We start from the raw sequence: 16,805 nt of genomic DNA, 5'->3' as shown, positions 1-16,805 counted from the left end.
CACTTCTAATTTCATAAGTGAACAAATGGTTCAATTCCTACTGAAAACTTGAGAGGCAGGAATGTGGTCCTGCGTCTCAGCCCTCTTGAGCTCCCTGTTGCTTCTCACCATCTCCTTCCAGTGGGTCTTTCTCGCTCTTTTTCTGTCCCGCTCCTGCACTGGGATTTGGCCAAACTTCCACAACCAGACTTCTCATCTGAAACTTGATCCTGCTGTCTTTGGGCCTCTGAATTTATACAACCTATTGCACAGAATGATCAGACTCCTCGAATCTAGGTCAGAACACACTGACTGGATTGATTTAGCTATAGATATACTCCTTTTTTTATATATTGTATTTTCCCTTCCCTCTCCTCCTTCTCACCCTCCCGCCTTTTCCTGGAATAAAAGCAGGTCCTAGAAACAAGCCAGAACATTATCAAAAAACGTGACAGCTTGCTCAGGAGGCTGGGATATGCAACTTGTTTTACTATTGCTGCCGCTATGGTATGATGACTGCTCACAACTTTGAATTCACAAAGGAAAAAAAAAAAAAATGATTCTTTCAGGGGTTTTGCTAAATTCTCCCCTCTTCTTTTCACTGCATCGCTGAAAGGATCCATGAAGCTGCCGCACCAGAGGCCACGAAAGGTCACAATCTCTGTGGGATGCTGTAAAGCAGAGACTGAGAGGGGTTAGTGGTGATCTATTGATGTGTTTGTAATAACAACAAGAATAAAACGGTAGCCATAAACCTTTCATCCTGGGGGGTCCCACAGAGCTTTTCAAAACGTGGGCCGGATCCGGAGAGGTACTGAGGGCCCTTCCCCAGCCGTAAAAGCACCACGAATGCTGGTGGCCAAGCACCCGCCACACGGAACCGAGCACCTTGCAGGATCCGGCCCCGCCAGGGCACAAGCATCACTTTGTCTCCGCGCGACTGTTTCCGTGGGAGGTCCCTTTAGCAGCACAAAGTGGTTTAGATCGAGGCCGGCGTGTGAGTGGGGAAAACGATGCCGTACTGGGGAATGTATGGAGAGTTAACTGGCCCCAATTCCAAGCTTGGGATAAAGGAGGGAGGAGAAAGGAAGAGGAAATAATTCACTAACAGTATCCCATGCGGGTTAAATGTCCCATCCATCCTGATCAATGAGAACACTGCCGGTTTTTTACCAGCGACACAAAAGGGTCAGCAGGGTTCAGCTGCTGTGCCCCTCCTGCCTCCTCTTAACCCCCGGCGCAGGCGGGCGGCGCGGGGGGCGGTGGGTGGCGAGGCAGAAGGAAGCAAGCTGACAGGCTCACCTCTGCTCCGCTGGGCTGTAGGTCTGTCCTCGCTGGCAGCTGCTGATGGTGATGGGGTCGAAGTTGTGGAAGGAACGCAGGGCCACCCCGGAGATGGCCACAAACTGGGAGCTGAAGCTAATGAGGACAGCCTGGGTGTGATAAAAAGGGTGACTGAGGTCATGGATGACGGGGATAATCAGGGGATTGTTCCTGCAGCTCAGGACGTGGACACCTGCCAGAGGAGAGACAAGATCAGAAGAAGGGTCAGACTTAACACAATCGCTTCCCGAAGCCGTGGGCACTTCAGAAGCATTTCACCCATAGGAACGGCCCTATAGAGCTGAAAAGTTATGGTAAGCTGCCTGGAGGGGCTTCCCAAATCGCTCTGGAGAGCTTAGCCGAGAAGTATATCCCTCCAGACAGCTGAAGAAAGGCTGCCATTCTCTCTGTGAGCGCGGCAGGCTCTCAGAGCAGTTTCTTTAGACCACAGCTACGTTTCTATTGTGCTCTGTTAAATCAGGAGCAACCATCACGGAGGAAGCGGAGTCGCACTATTGTAAAACTGGTCTGAGAGGACAGTTGGAGCCTTTATACCGCGCATCAAATGGTGCCGGCAGGCTGGGTGGCTTTGTGCACCATGGGCAGTGCACCAGTGGCTTGTTTGTAGCTGTGCATGTCATTAGCACTCAGCATAAAACTTTTTTGCATGAGCTCTACACTAAATGTGCCCAGTTTTGATTTTTTTTTGATGGTTTTCAGCCTTAGGGTATCTTGCTCTTTGCTAAAAAAGGCAAAGATGGTCCTGGAGAGAGAATCGAGGGTGATGGACCCCCTGAGGATTTTACAGGTGATCTCATTTGAGAAGAAAATAATTGTGTCTCGGGAAAATAACAGTGTCTCAAGAGGTCGAGGTGCACAGAAGCACCAGAGAGGTGACAAGGAGACTTCTTAATCCCTTTTCTTCAGCAGAGAAGGCACTCAGTGACAGTCGGGAAGAAATTCCCACCTTCAAGTAGAGGCAACCTGAATTCAAATGGGCCAAATCCATCTCAGGGGTAACTCAAAGGACAGACAGCTGTCGGCTAGCCTCAGAATTCATTAATTGAGATTCACGGCCTGACGGCTGACTGCAAAGCCCTGCCTCCGCGGCTCCGTGGCATCGCTCCGAGGATCACTTGGCTCCAGCTCCATTCGCTTCACTGGAGCTCCCCCAGCAACGGCTTTGGCCCAGGCCCTTTGGCTACCCTGATACACTTACGAATTTGAAAAAAAAATAAATTCTATTTGCATGTTTAACTGGCTCAGGGATTTCTATTATTATTATTTTTTTTCCAGTTCAGGTTTCTGACTTAAAAGGGAAGGAATAAAAAAGTTCTCATTTTTCTCCTTAGAAAGTGATTTCCTGTGAATTAAGACAGACTTCTGACCACTCTCTTTAAACATCTATCTCCCACCCTCTACTTTAAAAAAATCTTCCTGTAATAAAAAAAATAAAATAAAAAAGCAAACCTCTTTTTGTTTTGGTCTTTACCTGACCCTGAAATAACCTCCCTGTCTACTTGCCTCCCACAGGTCTTTTGATATCAGCTCCTTGTGGAACGGTGCACGTTTCTCACTTACAAACAGGTGCAGTTAATACTCGAAATCCCGGGTTCCCAAATTCCTTGGAAGTTTCTGCCTTCTCTGATGGAAAGCCAAGAAAGACCTTATGGTATGAGGCTGTTTATTCACTTCAATTTCATTCCTCGCACTCGGGTAGTGTCCACAACAAAACAGTCCCTCAGAGCTGTGCTGCAGTTGCTGGTGCTTTCTGACCCAGACAAGGTAAACGGGCACCAAACAGGTCAGGTTCATTTAGCTAACCTGCCTTCATTAGCAAAAAAAGACTCAAGATAGTACAGGTGCCCATGGCAGGGGAGTTAGAGCTGTCTCTATGCTTGCCCCTGTTTCTGTAGCTCTGTATCCACCTATTCAACACTCAACAGCTCTTGCAAAGTACCCAGCAGCTAAACCCCAGTGTCTGCAATGGCTCTGAACTAACAGCGCTGAGGTGTTTGGCATCCCAACCTCTCCATCTCCTACCGAGACCCAGAAGAAGCTTCTCATTATCTTCTGGGAGTCCACACGGTAAAAAACTTGCTCTGATCAAGGTGGGAAACTGCACTTCTGCATAGACTGCATTTTGCTCATGGGAGTGTCTTTAGCACACTGAGGACTGATCAAGCTTTAAATTATTGCTACTTCCTTTTGGATGTACTTTTAGTTTGCCACTGGCTTCTGCTTAAGGCTGGCTGACCATCTGCAGTCAGTCCTGCACCAGTGCATTTCAGCTGCAGTTTCTAGCTTGCCACAGTGACAATTCAAACACATCAAATACAATATATGGGAAAAGGACTTAACGCCGCACCCAGAACTCAGACAAAACAGTGACTGGGAGCTCTGCCTGAGTGAGAACTGCTGGGTAGCCTACCTACACCTCTCCTCTGCTCCAGGCCAGCCTCTTCTGAAAAGGTCAGAGGGGCTTTTCCATCATGAAGGCAGCATTTCAGCTGCGAAGATCTCCAGGTGTCAGTCTGAGCCATGCCAAACTCACGTTGCAACTTCATCGAGGATTTAAAAACCTAACCCTTAGTTTCCTCTTTGCTCCTCTTTCTTGTTCTCTTTCTCTCACAATCTGTCTGTCTGTCTCTATAAAATGTCACATTAAGTATTTGTTGGCATGCTTGTGGCTCCATCATTTATTTCTCAGAGGGAAAGAGCTATGTGCCACTGTTTTGCAAAAGGAGGATAAGACTAAGCCAGGGGCTCTGCCAAACTGTGACCCATCCTGACTCAACCTGCACAACTTGCTATGAATTTCGGTTTGTTCTCGGACAAGAGACACCACACATACTTTCTTTCTTTTCCTCCACACCCCACCAAATTATATTTTACCCTGGATAGTCATCCAACACCTGTCACTTGTGCGTGTCCTTTCTCCTCCTCATCACTAGTAGGAAGTTCATTTGAGTTTCAGCTTGTCAAAATTGCAAAGTTACGGTAAAACAGAAAGCTGGGGGAAGGGGGTTATGTTTCCTTAAAAACTGCTCTCGGTATGACATGGCCAGCTTTCTTCCCAGTGAAAAAAAGGGCAGGGGACAGCTGGAAAGGGATTATGCAAGTCCTACCCTGACACAAAGTTGGGAGCTAGGGTGAGCTCCTTGGTCCTGGAGCTTACATGCAGCCAGAATCAATTCACCAGACACAACTTTCCCAGGTTCAGGGACCCGTGCCCAGGGTAGAGACAAAAATGGTCTATCCTGGCACTTCAGCACAACTAGCAGGTCCACAGCCTCTGTCAGGCACATCTGCTTGAGGCCATGCAAGCAGCCTGCAAGGGCCCTGGTGTTAGACCTTCATCAAATCTGAAATACCTTGCATGAAAAATTTTGGCCATTAAATAGCTGTGGAAACCTCCCCGCAAACAGGACTAGAGATCCGCCCAACCACACCTTGCGAAGCAGAAGTGTTTGCTGCACCAGCTGGTGCAGGTCCCTCACTCCCTGCTTCCAGCAGTTCACCTGTATCACTGTCAATGTCTCTCCAGGGAGGTGCTGTGCGTGAAGAATTGCAATAGTACTTATTTTAATGGCTAAAGAGGAACTAATCACTTCTGAAAACATAGTGAACAGTCATGGAGAAATATCTGCATAAAATGATGCATCATTTTCAACAAACTAGTCAAAGTCAGGTCTTGGAGCATTAAGCAAGCACTTTTTTTGTCTGATCCTGGAAAAGCTGAGCAGGAGTATCGGTCAGTTTGTGAATGGGGGTACCAACAGATTAAGCAAGCAAAAAAGAGAGAGTCGAATAAAATACAATCTTACCAAGATCATGGCTTTGCTCTTTGGTGTCAAACAGCTGCACACCGATGGTCTCCTGCTTCTGATCCAGGTAATAGGTCCCATCAGTGACCAAGTGAACTAGGACTGCTGCAGCTACCATAGGCTGGGAAAAATAAGCCTGGGAAAACAAAAGCCCCGCAAAGGCTGAGGTGGAGAACTGTGGTGGGCTTTAAAAAACCCCAAGAGTCAGTGCAGGACTTTTAAAATAACAATTCCCATCCCAGGTCACACAGAAGGCTTCTCTTCCAATCTCTCCTACACAAACTAGATAAACTCGAGTCAAACAGCCCTGCAGCTGGAGGCTGTAACCTCTCAGAAATTCAATAGCCTTGTCACAGGAGGGGACTTCACCACTGATTCTCTAGACAGTGCTCAGAGACTTTGTTTTGCTATTTTGCACTAAACGTACTTCAAAGAAAGGAGCAGCTTGGCCCTGGGAAGGCTGTCCCATGATATTTTGCCTGTTGGAGAAACTTCGTACAGGCAGGCAAAGAGGAGACTTCTGAATGACATGTGCACTTCCTACCTTCAGCCAGAAAATGGTCTGTGTCATGTGGGAGTACTGGAAGTTGGCCGTGCAGGGATACCAGGCATACTGAGAGACACCATCATTCAAGTCAATCACCTTAGTTCGACACATCTGCAGGACAAAAAAGAAACAGCAAAACAGACGTAGATGACAGCAAGGAAGGATTATGACTGTTTAAAGTGGGGGAAAAAAGTCCAGGTGCACTGCTAGAATAAAATAACACACAATAATGATGTTTCTAAATACCATGAGATTATTCAAAAGTTAAGTTTTCAGGTCTTCCACCTCAATAAGAAAAACTGAAACATGAAAAGGAGCTAAAGACTCACAGCAGCCGGATGGCAGCCAACAGTTTCCTCTTAATTTGGTACGAGGTCTTTGACGGCATTCAGAACAACTTTGCTCCCACCCAAATGGACCACGACTCTTGCCATTGGAGTCAAAGTGACGATCACTTCTGAACGTACCAACTCACAGCACAGACAGCCTGCAGATGCTCTCCACAGTACTCAAGCAATGCCCTATTTAAACCTGCATGTTACTGTAACCCCAGGGAAGCCACAGATGGCCATGTAAACTTGGAAGCAAGTGTAGCCAGGAAAGGCCTGACTCTACAACCCAATTTAAGCAAACTAGTTTCTTGTTTTGTTAACTAGTTTCTGTAAGTGGAATCACCTTCTTCCTACACCTACAGCACTTTCCATGGCAGGCAGCAGTGGGATTATAAGCAAACTGCTCTTTTCAATAAAGAACAAGTAGATGAATCCCAAGAGCTGGCATGGATGAAAAGCTCAAAGAAGAAAATGCCTGAATTTAAGTACCAGAGAGCCTTGCAGTGCCGTCAGTATGTAAGAAAGATGTGAAAATGAAACTGCACGAAATGCTAGGATTTACCCTGAAACCACACTGCTCAGGGAAGCCGCTTCAAAAAAGGAACACGCATGACTACAGCCTTCATTCCCTGAATAAGAATGCGGAAGGAAATGTCCACCACGCAAAAGGCTACAACGGCATTAGAAGGATGCTTCCAGCTGAGGCTCTTGGACCATCTGAAGGGTACGTGTTAAGATTCACAACACTTTGGTGAACTCAGTGACTGTCATTACCAGAGTCATGGGGACAGGCGGAATTCCTTGCGGTCACACAGTATAGTGGCAATGGAGCTGTGTGAATGTAACGCAAGAGGCCAAACCATCTCCAGCAGTTGTGCTAGCCACAGGAGAGCCTACGACTGATCACACAGACCACCTGCGCTAGGTGCTAACTGAGGCCATGTACACTTGGGGACAGTATTAAATTTCTTTCCAAGACCAGAGCCTGAACTGAGCAATCAGGTGGTGATGTGCTGTCAGTAAAGCTGTTCCCATAAGCAATTTCCCTGATTATTAAAACAAAAAGAAAACCCTGAAGTGAAACAAGAGAATTAACAGAGATGGTTTTTAACCACTCAAAATCCTATGCCCACTCGGTAATTCTGATTGGAACTGCCCTCTTGGTCTCGGCAGGCAAAGTCTGGGCAATGCAAAGAGAGCCTGGGATGCCTGGGAATGAGAAACCAGATTGGCTAAAAGTGAGGTAATCACCTCTATAATCCGAGTCCCTCAAGATCCAGCACAGAGGAATCTATGGGCAAAACATAAATCAGCTATAATGGGCTGGAAGAAGATTTTTAGTTTATTTATTTTTTAAAACAACTGGGACCAAGCTTCACTGAGGCTAGCCAGTGGATAGTGTTACATTTTACAGCAGAGCAAGGCTTTACATAAACTATCTTTGGCATTTGAAATCCAGGCCAGCAATTCGACATGTACCATTTCACAATTCTCCCTTCTTGCATTTTCAGCAGCCTGTCTCTTGTTGGGAGCATGGTTTTTATTTTAATACCTCTCCAGCTAGGGAATTTATCTTACCCGCATCTGCAATTTATATGGTCGGAGAGCTCTTTGACATGAACAAAGGTCTCATTACTTTTATATGATTTTGTTCTTATTTTTGTATCTCCTCCTGCTCTATCGGTCCAAAAAGGTGGTTGAAAGAAACAAAAGTACTGACGTTTGGTGCACTTTAAGTGCCACTTAAATCACATGGATGAGTGAAAACCTGTATTAAGAAATCACCCAGACCTTCACCAGAAGTTTGAATCAAACCCAAAATAAACCCCTGCTGAGGTGGGTTGGAAATCTCTGATAACTTTTAAATGCCTTGTTTGATTTGTGTGCGTGTGTGAACTCTAGCGCTTTCTGCTTCTGCCTGAGAATATTAGCAAAAAACTTAACGTTGCATAAAGAGCCTGTGTTTGAGACATGTGCGTGCTACTGAGGTGTGCAGACTCGGTAGACTGCTCTGGTTTGAACAGGTTAGATAAGCTTCCTCCTGCTGAGGCTGATCCATCGCTACTCAGGCAAGTGTTTCAAAGTGGTACGAAGAGTATAATTGAGAAGTGTGGGAAAATAACAGACATGACATTAGGAGTAGCTACAAAGAGCCTCTTCTACGCTAGCTGCTCTCTAGTAAACGTAGCTAATGGCAAAAAAGTTCTTTTAAGATTTTGTAATAACAATCTGATTGTATAAGCAGTCCCTATCACCTACAGACTCCACCATCTCAATAGGCTCTAACGCACGTGGTAAATACATCCCTTTTTCAATTCTACGCAGTTATTGAGCGTCACACCACAACTGCAAAGTCTGAGAACCATTTGCTGGGAGACTCTTTCACACCTCTGCTTTTAAGGCATCCCTAGAAGATGGCAGCAGCGTGAAGGCACTTATTACTGCAGTACCACCACTTTTAAGCTACAAGTTCCAATGGCCTGGAAGACAGAGCATCATCTCTCCTTCAAATTCATAGGAATTCACGCTTATGAGAAATAAATTATTTCCTAACATCCTCCATTTTGCTACAGTGATGCAAAACAGCAGCTAAAGCACCTGACAGCTGTGGAGGGAAGAAGGGATAGATGTACTTTTCATTTCAGGGTGTTACCAAACACTGAAGTATTTGCTTTGAAGAATGACGGCATCACTCAGGACTCAAAACTTTGCTCACTGGGGCTTATCCAGCTTCTCAGATCCACACAGCAACTGGGATCCACAGGAGCTTAGTATCTGCTCCAAAGTATTTGGGGACTATTTGTGTCTACTTACTGGAAGCCCATGTCATACCCCTCCCTAGGAAGCTGCTTTCAATTAAAAGAGCTGATGTCTGTTCCTCTCGGAGGTTCTAATCCAGCTCGTCTCCCACCCACACATTTTGTACACAAACATCGAGAGACAGAATGAACAAGGCCAGAGAGCACTGTGGGATCTTCCCACAAGAGGGAATGCCTGGAGGATTCCCTTTGACTGATTTATACAACCTCTTGTCAATCACAGGGACAACATGTTCTTCAAACTGCCTCTCCTGTTTTCCTTCTCTTACTCAAGGGGACCGAGGAATCTGTCAGCAGAAAGGGAAAAGTGATATATTGGGAGCGCTTAGTTCATTGCCACATCTAAAACGCATTTACTATTGCAATCAACTCCATTTCCTCATAATATTTTCTTTCAAAGTAATATGGGAAAATTTGCTGAAGAGCAATTTTGGAAGGCGCCCTTGTGAATGATTCCCAGTCAACCCATGATTTCAGGCAATGTTAAGTTGTGTTGATGGGCTCCTGTTGCAGACGAACTACAGGTTAAGGATCACTGATCCTGCGGACTGGCCACTGGACTAGGTCTCAACCTGACTCTGCCCAGTGCATGGCCCCATTACAACCTTCTGGGCAACACTTGGCTTCTCCAGGCCAGAGGCCCCCGTCTGTAAGACGAGGATGATATCATCCCCCCACGTCACACGGGTATCTTGAGGGTAAAAGCCATTAGCCACAAAAAGGTGCTCAGATGTTACAAAGAGAAGGGACAAACAAAGCACATACACGTGTGAAGGATATACCTCCCCACAGGAGTGGGTTAAATACAAACAGATGCCATCCCACTCTGTCCTTCCCATTGGGCAAGCAAAGCCAGACACCACAGGCTTTGCATACACTGTTGGTTCTCGTCTCTCACATTGTAACATCAAAATAATTCTAAATGCAGACAGGCAAAGCTGCTATTTAAACTGGGATGCCGCCCTGCTCAGCTCTGGCATACGGCTGACGCCCGTGGTTGGAGTGGACGTGCCTGTCTGCATGCCCACAGGCGGCTGTAAACAGAGCAAATCTCCAGTGCGCAGATCTGTCTGCTCCCAAAATCCCATCTGTTGTCCCATGGCGGGGCTTCCTCCAGACCATGTCTTCAAGCTAAGTATGGCTGTGAAGGGCCATCGCAAGCACTTGGCCATCAGGCAGTAGGGAGCAACCTCCTTCTGGAGGAGACAGGTGGAAGTGGTTACCATGCCCCAAACGCGAGGCTGCTGCCTCTCCCTCCCTCCTTTTTACTGGGGACTGTGCTGCTGCCGCTTCTGCACCGAGACAGACAATGCTGTGAGTTTCTGAGACGAAACGGGCTATACCCTGTCCCATTTGCAAACCAGCAACCACAGAACAAGCAGGAACAGGATCTATTGGTAAAACCCACAGTACCGTCTATTTGTGGAGCATACAACGTCCTGAGTGAGGTTGTACAAGTGCACGGAAATACTCATGGACTGATATGAAACCCATGGAGGCACAAACAGGACGTGTTCTGTTGTTTGAAGATCCAGCTAAAGAACAGATTTCAACCATAATAATGAAACCTAATTAATCTACAGTTTTTAGCCGACTGCTTTGCAGAATGTTATTTATATTTAACTCAACACTCGCCAGAGAATCCCAACCATGACATAAGCAGCATTTAAACACATCCCTTACAGATGAAAACTTTCTCTCTCCATTGCCAGACATGGGGGCTGGCAGTCACCCAGACCTTTTATTCTTAAATATGTTATTCTTGCAGACCTAACGTTAATCTTACCCAAGGATGAGAAACTATGGTGCCGTCGCTAAATATCAGAAAGGTTCCTGCTTGTTTATTGCCCAATATTATAAGGCAGCTTGACTGCCACATGGACACCACCCAGTTTGCCGACTGCAGCACAGACCTCCAATCTGTTCTGAAAGCTGTTGCACTGTTCTTCTCATTTAGGCTGGGAATTGGGTTGGAGTCACAGAAAAAATTAAATTGCCCACATTAGTGAGCACTGAACCATTAAAAAGGCCACCATTTGGGTTCCAACAAACACCTCAAAAATCAGCCAGTTTCTATGACCGTTTCAAACCTCAGGAGCCCACAGAGCTCAGATGGAAATTGTACACAAACAGGCTTAACTCAAGGGACATCAGAAATTTTGCTCTGGATTTTCTCCTAGGTTCTGGTCAGAAATGCTTTAGGACTAGTCTCTTTGCTAGCGTTCTGGATTTGTCCTTTCAGAAGATTTGAGTCAACAGTTGTCTGCCCAACTATGAAAGTCAGCATTGGGTCATTTCAGGTTGGCCTCTAAAACTTAAGGATAGCATTCAAAGTTACTTTTTCCAAACTGGTACACATATTAAATTTTTCTGTGCGCTAACAATGAGTTTAAAATAACCTGTTGTTGTAAAATCAAAACCAAAAACCAAAACCAAATCTGAGATTCAGCAGCATAGGTTATAAGCATAAGATGATGAGAGAAAGCTGTGTCCTCCCTCTTTCGATAGCCTTCTTACCTTCTAGTCTGCTGCTTCTTCCTCAGCAGCAACTTTCCCTTACCTCTGATGCTCATGAACTGCAGCTTCTACTCCAAACCTCTCCTTGTCCTCTGTGTCTGATAACACAGTTTTACTAAGTTTCGTGCTGTTTGTCTGCTTTTGCCTGTTTTCACTGGGGTACTTAAAGGTCTGATGGCAAAAGATGAAAAACTGCAGCATATCCTGCTCCAGGACAAAGGCACGCAGGCAGGTGATCAACAGAAAAGCTTCATCAACTGGAAGCTGATAAAACTCCTGGGGTAATACACTGATGCTATATTACTCCCAGATTCAGTTGGCTCAGAAGTAAGAGGAAATCTCATCTGTCAATTTTACCCGTGTAATGAGGAACAGGATTTGGCTGTGGGATTGGGAAGCAGATTACATCTCCTGCAGGACAAAATAAAGCCCCGTTGCCAGTTGCTATGTCCAGTCTCAGCACAGCCACGTCCCTTTGAATCTGGAGCAGCCGATGGTGTCTGGACCTTGCAGACTTAGTATTCAATTAGCATGTTACTACGGCTTTCTTAGCCCAGAACCCCAATTTTCAGCTGAAGGTTTGGCTGGATTTTTTAGCAATTGGAAAGTGACCTTTATGCGTATGAAAACATCACAGCTGATACGACATCGGCATCAATAGTTTGTCTGCAGTGTGACATGATGATAAATTCCTCTACTTTACAATAAAAATGATCGTGTTCATTTCCAAAGGGAAATTTCCTTGGGTAGAGCTTTGGATGTAACACAGGGCTGTGATTCAGAAATGAGTGGGAGATGCAAGGGCTATTTTGTTTTGCCATATAAGTTGGTTTAGTTTCAGGAAAGCGAATAGGAGCTGCAGGGATTTCCGTTAGATGATGGCCCAGATTGCATGTGCAATTCAACCTATTAACTTTAGCTTTCTCAAAAAATGCAGTTATTTCACTTCCAAAGAGTCTGTATGAACAATATATTTCAATTTTTAAATCATGCAGACCTGCATTCTTTGAGCTTTCCTTTGAATTCCTGTTATCTCCAGATTCAAAGCAAACTTCATTTAAAACCGGTGAGTTCAAATCAAAATCACATAAAACCATAAACTTCACATAGTATACCTGAAAAAACTGTAAATCTGTTCTGACTGGCCCCATCCCAAACCCACATCAGCTTTGACATCCAGCCAGGTGTAATCAAAATATCTAGGATGCTAGCTGGACCTGTGGAAAAAACAATATGGAGCTTCGGTTTTACAACAAAACCCTAACCAGATGATTTTTGCACGGTTCAAAGGATCACACCAAAGACATCAGTTGAGCCGGGGCCAGAAATGATAGAAAAAGAGTGAGAAAAAGAAGAAATAATTGTGCTAAGGGGTTTTAATAATCAACACAACTTCTGCACAAGCCCACAAGTGAACACCAGCATTTGGAGATCATGAGTGCAATTTGTATGTGCCCTTGCTTCTTTTGCCATTCAGCAATGCGCCCTGAAAGGGCGCGAAAGCAAGCGATAGCTCCAAGTGCGCAGCCACACAGAATACAGTTTCATACGAAGCACATGGAAGTGTGTCACGTGCTCCTGTTTATCCATATCAGAGGTTTGCTATTTCTTCAACACAGCAGTAGGACATAAAGATGCTGCTCTTAAACAACAGCATCTTCCACCCCAGCACTGCCAGGATCTCACCTAGAAGGCATAATTTTTAGAATTAGCCCTAAATTGCATTCTGCTATGATGTTCAAATTCACAAATACACCTACTGGTAGAAATAGCAGCCAAATGCAACCCACTAGACAGACAGCATAAAGAAACAGCACCCAAACAAGACCTTAAACCTTTGGTTTTGCAAACATCAGCCTCATTAAAGCTAAAAGACATTTTCAATCTGCAGCAAAAGCTCCTGTCTACAACTTCCACATTGCTGCTCACAAAAGTGTGAAGGCATTATAGACTGATAAGTGCTTTAACAGACTATATATCCATCCACTGGAGAGCGAGGTTAAACAAATACAGTAGCCAGAACATTATTGTTGGCTGCACACTCAGGTTCCCAAACTGCCTGTCTCTAACTTGAACCAGCTAGGTCCACTGCAACAGCAAAGCTTGCATATAACTGCGGGCCAAGGCTGGCCGTGGGGGTGCTGCGGCAAAGGAAAACAATCCCATCCCAGAAGTTTCTACCACTGATGAGAAGAGCAAAAGCTTTTTTTTTTTCCTCCCCTTTGACTGGAGCGTTTCATTTGGGAGCAGCTGGCATCAGAAAATCAAACTGTCAAAGGCAGAATGTGCACCACACTTTAGGAGGATCTTAAATATATTTTTATTATTATATTAGTCGATCCGACTCACTGGATTCATTGTAGTTTTGCTGGTTTGGCACTCCTGCAAGGTAAAGCAGGATTGGGCTTGGTAACATCCCCTCCTTCCTTCCCAAAGCTGGTCCTACAAATTTGCTTGGATAAAGAAAGCACACAGCTAGTTAGAGAAAGCCCAAAAGCAACAACAACAAATCCCTAAAGAACTTCAGCTCGATGAGGAGCTCTCCATCAGCATACACACTGGCTGAGGAGGACAGAGATGCTTAGAAGCACTTGGGCAACGTTTCTGATAGGAAGAGAGACAAATAGGAAAACATTAAGCCACACCTTTTTCAACTAGCAAGGAGGAAAAAACCACAACGCTTTCGTTTCCAGCACGGTAGGAACAGACCCTAAATACCCTCGTCCCTAACCCCACCTCCCTCAAACCGCCCCAAGTGCACACGGGGCACAGGAGCAGCTTCCAGGAGATGTGAGACAACACAGGTGCTACCACGAGCTCTGAAGATTGCTCCCTAAGCTTCGCCTGCAGCTGAAGCAAACAGCCCTGCAGTGGTTAATGTCAGCTCTGACCACATGATCACATTCAGGAAAGGTCAAAAGAGTGATTTTTAATTTAAAAACATCTGTGTGTTTAAAGAACAAAACTTTCTCATGTGCAGAAAACCAGGGGTTTCCAGCGCTTTTATTTCCAGAGTTAAAGCCATGCTTTTCAGCTTTGTTTAGGGTTATGGACCATGTAAACACACTGTGTAAACCACACGCAACCCTCATCAACACAGCGTTTCCACATGCAAGGATAATTGGGGGTGCAAATCTCTCTCTCCTTGGCTCCTTTTCCCTCTCCAAGCTGCTCAGCTTCTCACACCGCACTCCCAGCGAGCCAGCCAGACACCCAGTTGTTGTCCTTCCCTATATGAAGACGTACACATGCCTCTAATCCTAAGGGTATAAGTCTGCTCTGGGCTGTCAACAGGCCTTAATTGGATACATCCAGGGAGATGATACATTGGGAAGAGGCCCTGAATTTAATAGCGAGAGGGAAGGCTGTGGTGGGGCTCCCAGGGAGTGCGGCTGGGGGGGGCACGGAGGAGAGCTACCATGTGCGGTCCCGGGGAGCCGACTACGGTTACACCTCAGCAATCAAACCCTTTTGGTTTCCCATCCAACTACTCAGCCCTACGCCAGCATGCATTAATTAAGATTAAACCGTGTGGCTTGTTTTTCTTAATACCTGAAGGCACGGCTTGTGGTATGCAAATCAGAAGGTTCCCCCTTGCTTCACCCTTCACCAGGCTTTTCCCACTGAAACTGCTGAGCAACAAAACTGCCACCGCGCGAACAAATTCCTCGGAATGAGTTGGAGCATCCAGGGAGAGCCCGTAGAGCAGCAGCCAGTTGCTTCCTCCAGCCCACGCACATCTGCACCCAAGCAAAGGTTTGGTTGCAGGTGTCTGGGGAAGCCCGTCGCTTCCCTCTAACCTCAGAACAGCCCTGGTTGATGAGATAAACCTCAAACTCCCAACAAATTAAACCAAAAGACCACTTGGGAGTGTTTCATCCTTGATGTCCCAGGCCAGTAGGGGAGTTCACAGAAACTCCCAGCTGCTCCCCAAAGAAGTTACCGTGGGGACTGAATTATGAGCATCGTCTGTGGGAGGAAGCTCACGGTTTCTTCAGCCTCACTGCCTCCCAGGAGCGGGCTCTGGGAGGACAGACTGGAAGCACAGGGGATGGAGGAAATCAGGGCTGCTCAGTCTCGGCCTTTCCCACCAGAAACAACCACTGGGACACAGTTAAATTTCCAAACAGCGAGGCTTTCCTTTTCCAGCAGGTAAGGGTCACGGTGTAAACACAGTGCAGTGCCAGGAACCGATCTGCCCCGTTAGAAGGGCAGATTTTTCAAAGGTATTTGGGTGGAGAAAGGTGGAAAGAAGGTCATCTCTACCCTGTGCTTCAGCTTCCCCTCTCTGAAAAGAGACTTGGCTTCTCTCGGGGTGATGATGCAAGGGTTAATTACCAAAAAATGGGAAAATAAGATCCACTGCCCAAAGCGCTAAGCGTAAGGATTTTGGCCCTATGACCAAAATGGCTAAGCAGAACTTGATGTTCTCCTAAAATGAGGGCTTTGCCAGTGAGTAGGTACATGCACAGACAGATAATAGCACTGATCGTGGAAATAACCATTTCCTGGCACGCATTAAAGTTTGCAGCTGGACCCTGAGGCTACGGTGCAAACCCAGGCCCGGGGGAGGCTCCTGCTGATAGCAGAGGGAGCTGGGCCCACTTACCGGAGGGGTGAATCATGTCTTCTTATCAGATTCACCACTGAAATAACCTCAGAGAAAACTGTGATCCTCCGACTTTACAGGCAGTATTTCCAAAAATGAGCATGGATTTGGGGTTCCTCAACAGTTACGGCTCCAACTAAGGCAGCACGACTCAGGAGAGATTTAAGGCAGCTCAAGAATTTATCCAAATGGTCCCCGGTTTTGTTTTTTTCCTTTTTAAAGCAGATACTTATTTGCAGGTGGGGATAGAGGGATTGACTCAAGAGACCTTCAGGACAGTGCTGGGTAAGCACCATCCTCCAAAAACCATGCCTTTTAGAGAAATCTCAAGATGAACACCCTAAAATTCACTGGCATTCAAAATACGACGTCTCTTATGACAATGTGGGCCTACAGTTCTCCGAACAAGTAGTGCAGACAATCCTTCATTTAAAAGAAAAAATAAATTCTCCGCTCCTGGCATGAGAAAGTTTACTTTCAGGCTTAAAGAAATGATCGTGTGGTTTTGGGGATGGCATTCCGTTCTGCTGAAGAATAGCACCCTGCCTGCCTGTATATCTGTGGCTTTGTAGTTACATTACAATCCTGGAGGGCTCTGTTTACATATTTTACATGTTTTCTTGTGCAGAACATGAAACCAAATTACATAGTAAAGGCCATTACGGCTTCGCTCTTGCACCCTTTTCCGTCCTCTCCTTCTCATCACTTGTTTTAATTCTATCCAAAATAATCGACTGGGTCTTTTTAACTGCGCTTGATTGACTGGCAATGCTTCAGGCAGGTTCATTCGCTGTTGCACAGGGAAATCATGCAAAAAGCTGGTGAAGCTACATGCCAGGGGGGTAGGGAGAA

At 45.8% G+C, this 16,805-nt stretch overlaps 1 protein-coding gene across 1 annotated transcript in view; it reads right to left on the bottom strand.

Moving 5' to 3' along the window:
• Positions 1-16,805, bottom strand: part of PAPPA (pappalysin 1) — a 179,142-nt gene that overhangs the window by 47,850 nt on the left and 114,487 nt on the right. Inside the window, exons 11-13 of the mRNA XM_076355185.1 lie at positions 5,674-5,787; positions 5,130-5,265; positions 1,282-1,495 (exon numbers count right to left, since the gene is read on the bottom strand). Coding sequence (XP_076211300.1) covers positions 1,282-1,495; positions 5,130-5,265; positions 5,674-5,787 — 464 coding nt within the window. The remainder of the gene's footprint in view (positions 1-1,281; positions 1,496-5,129; positions 5,266-5,673; positions 5,788-16,805) is intronic.

This window comes from Aptenodytes patagonicus, chromosome 18, assembly GCF_965638725.1.
Source record: "Aptenodytes patagonicus chromosome 18, bAptPat1.pri.cur, whole genome shotgun sequence".
Taxonomy (NCBI): domain Eukaryota; kingdom Metazoa; phylum Chordata; class Aves; order Sphenisciformes; family Spheniscidae; genus Aptenodytes; species Aptenodytes patagonicus.
This window is presented reverse-complemented; position numbering and strand designations above follow the sequence as displayed.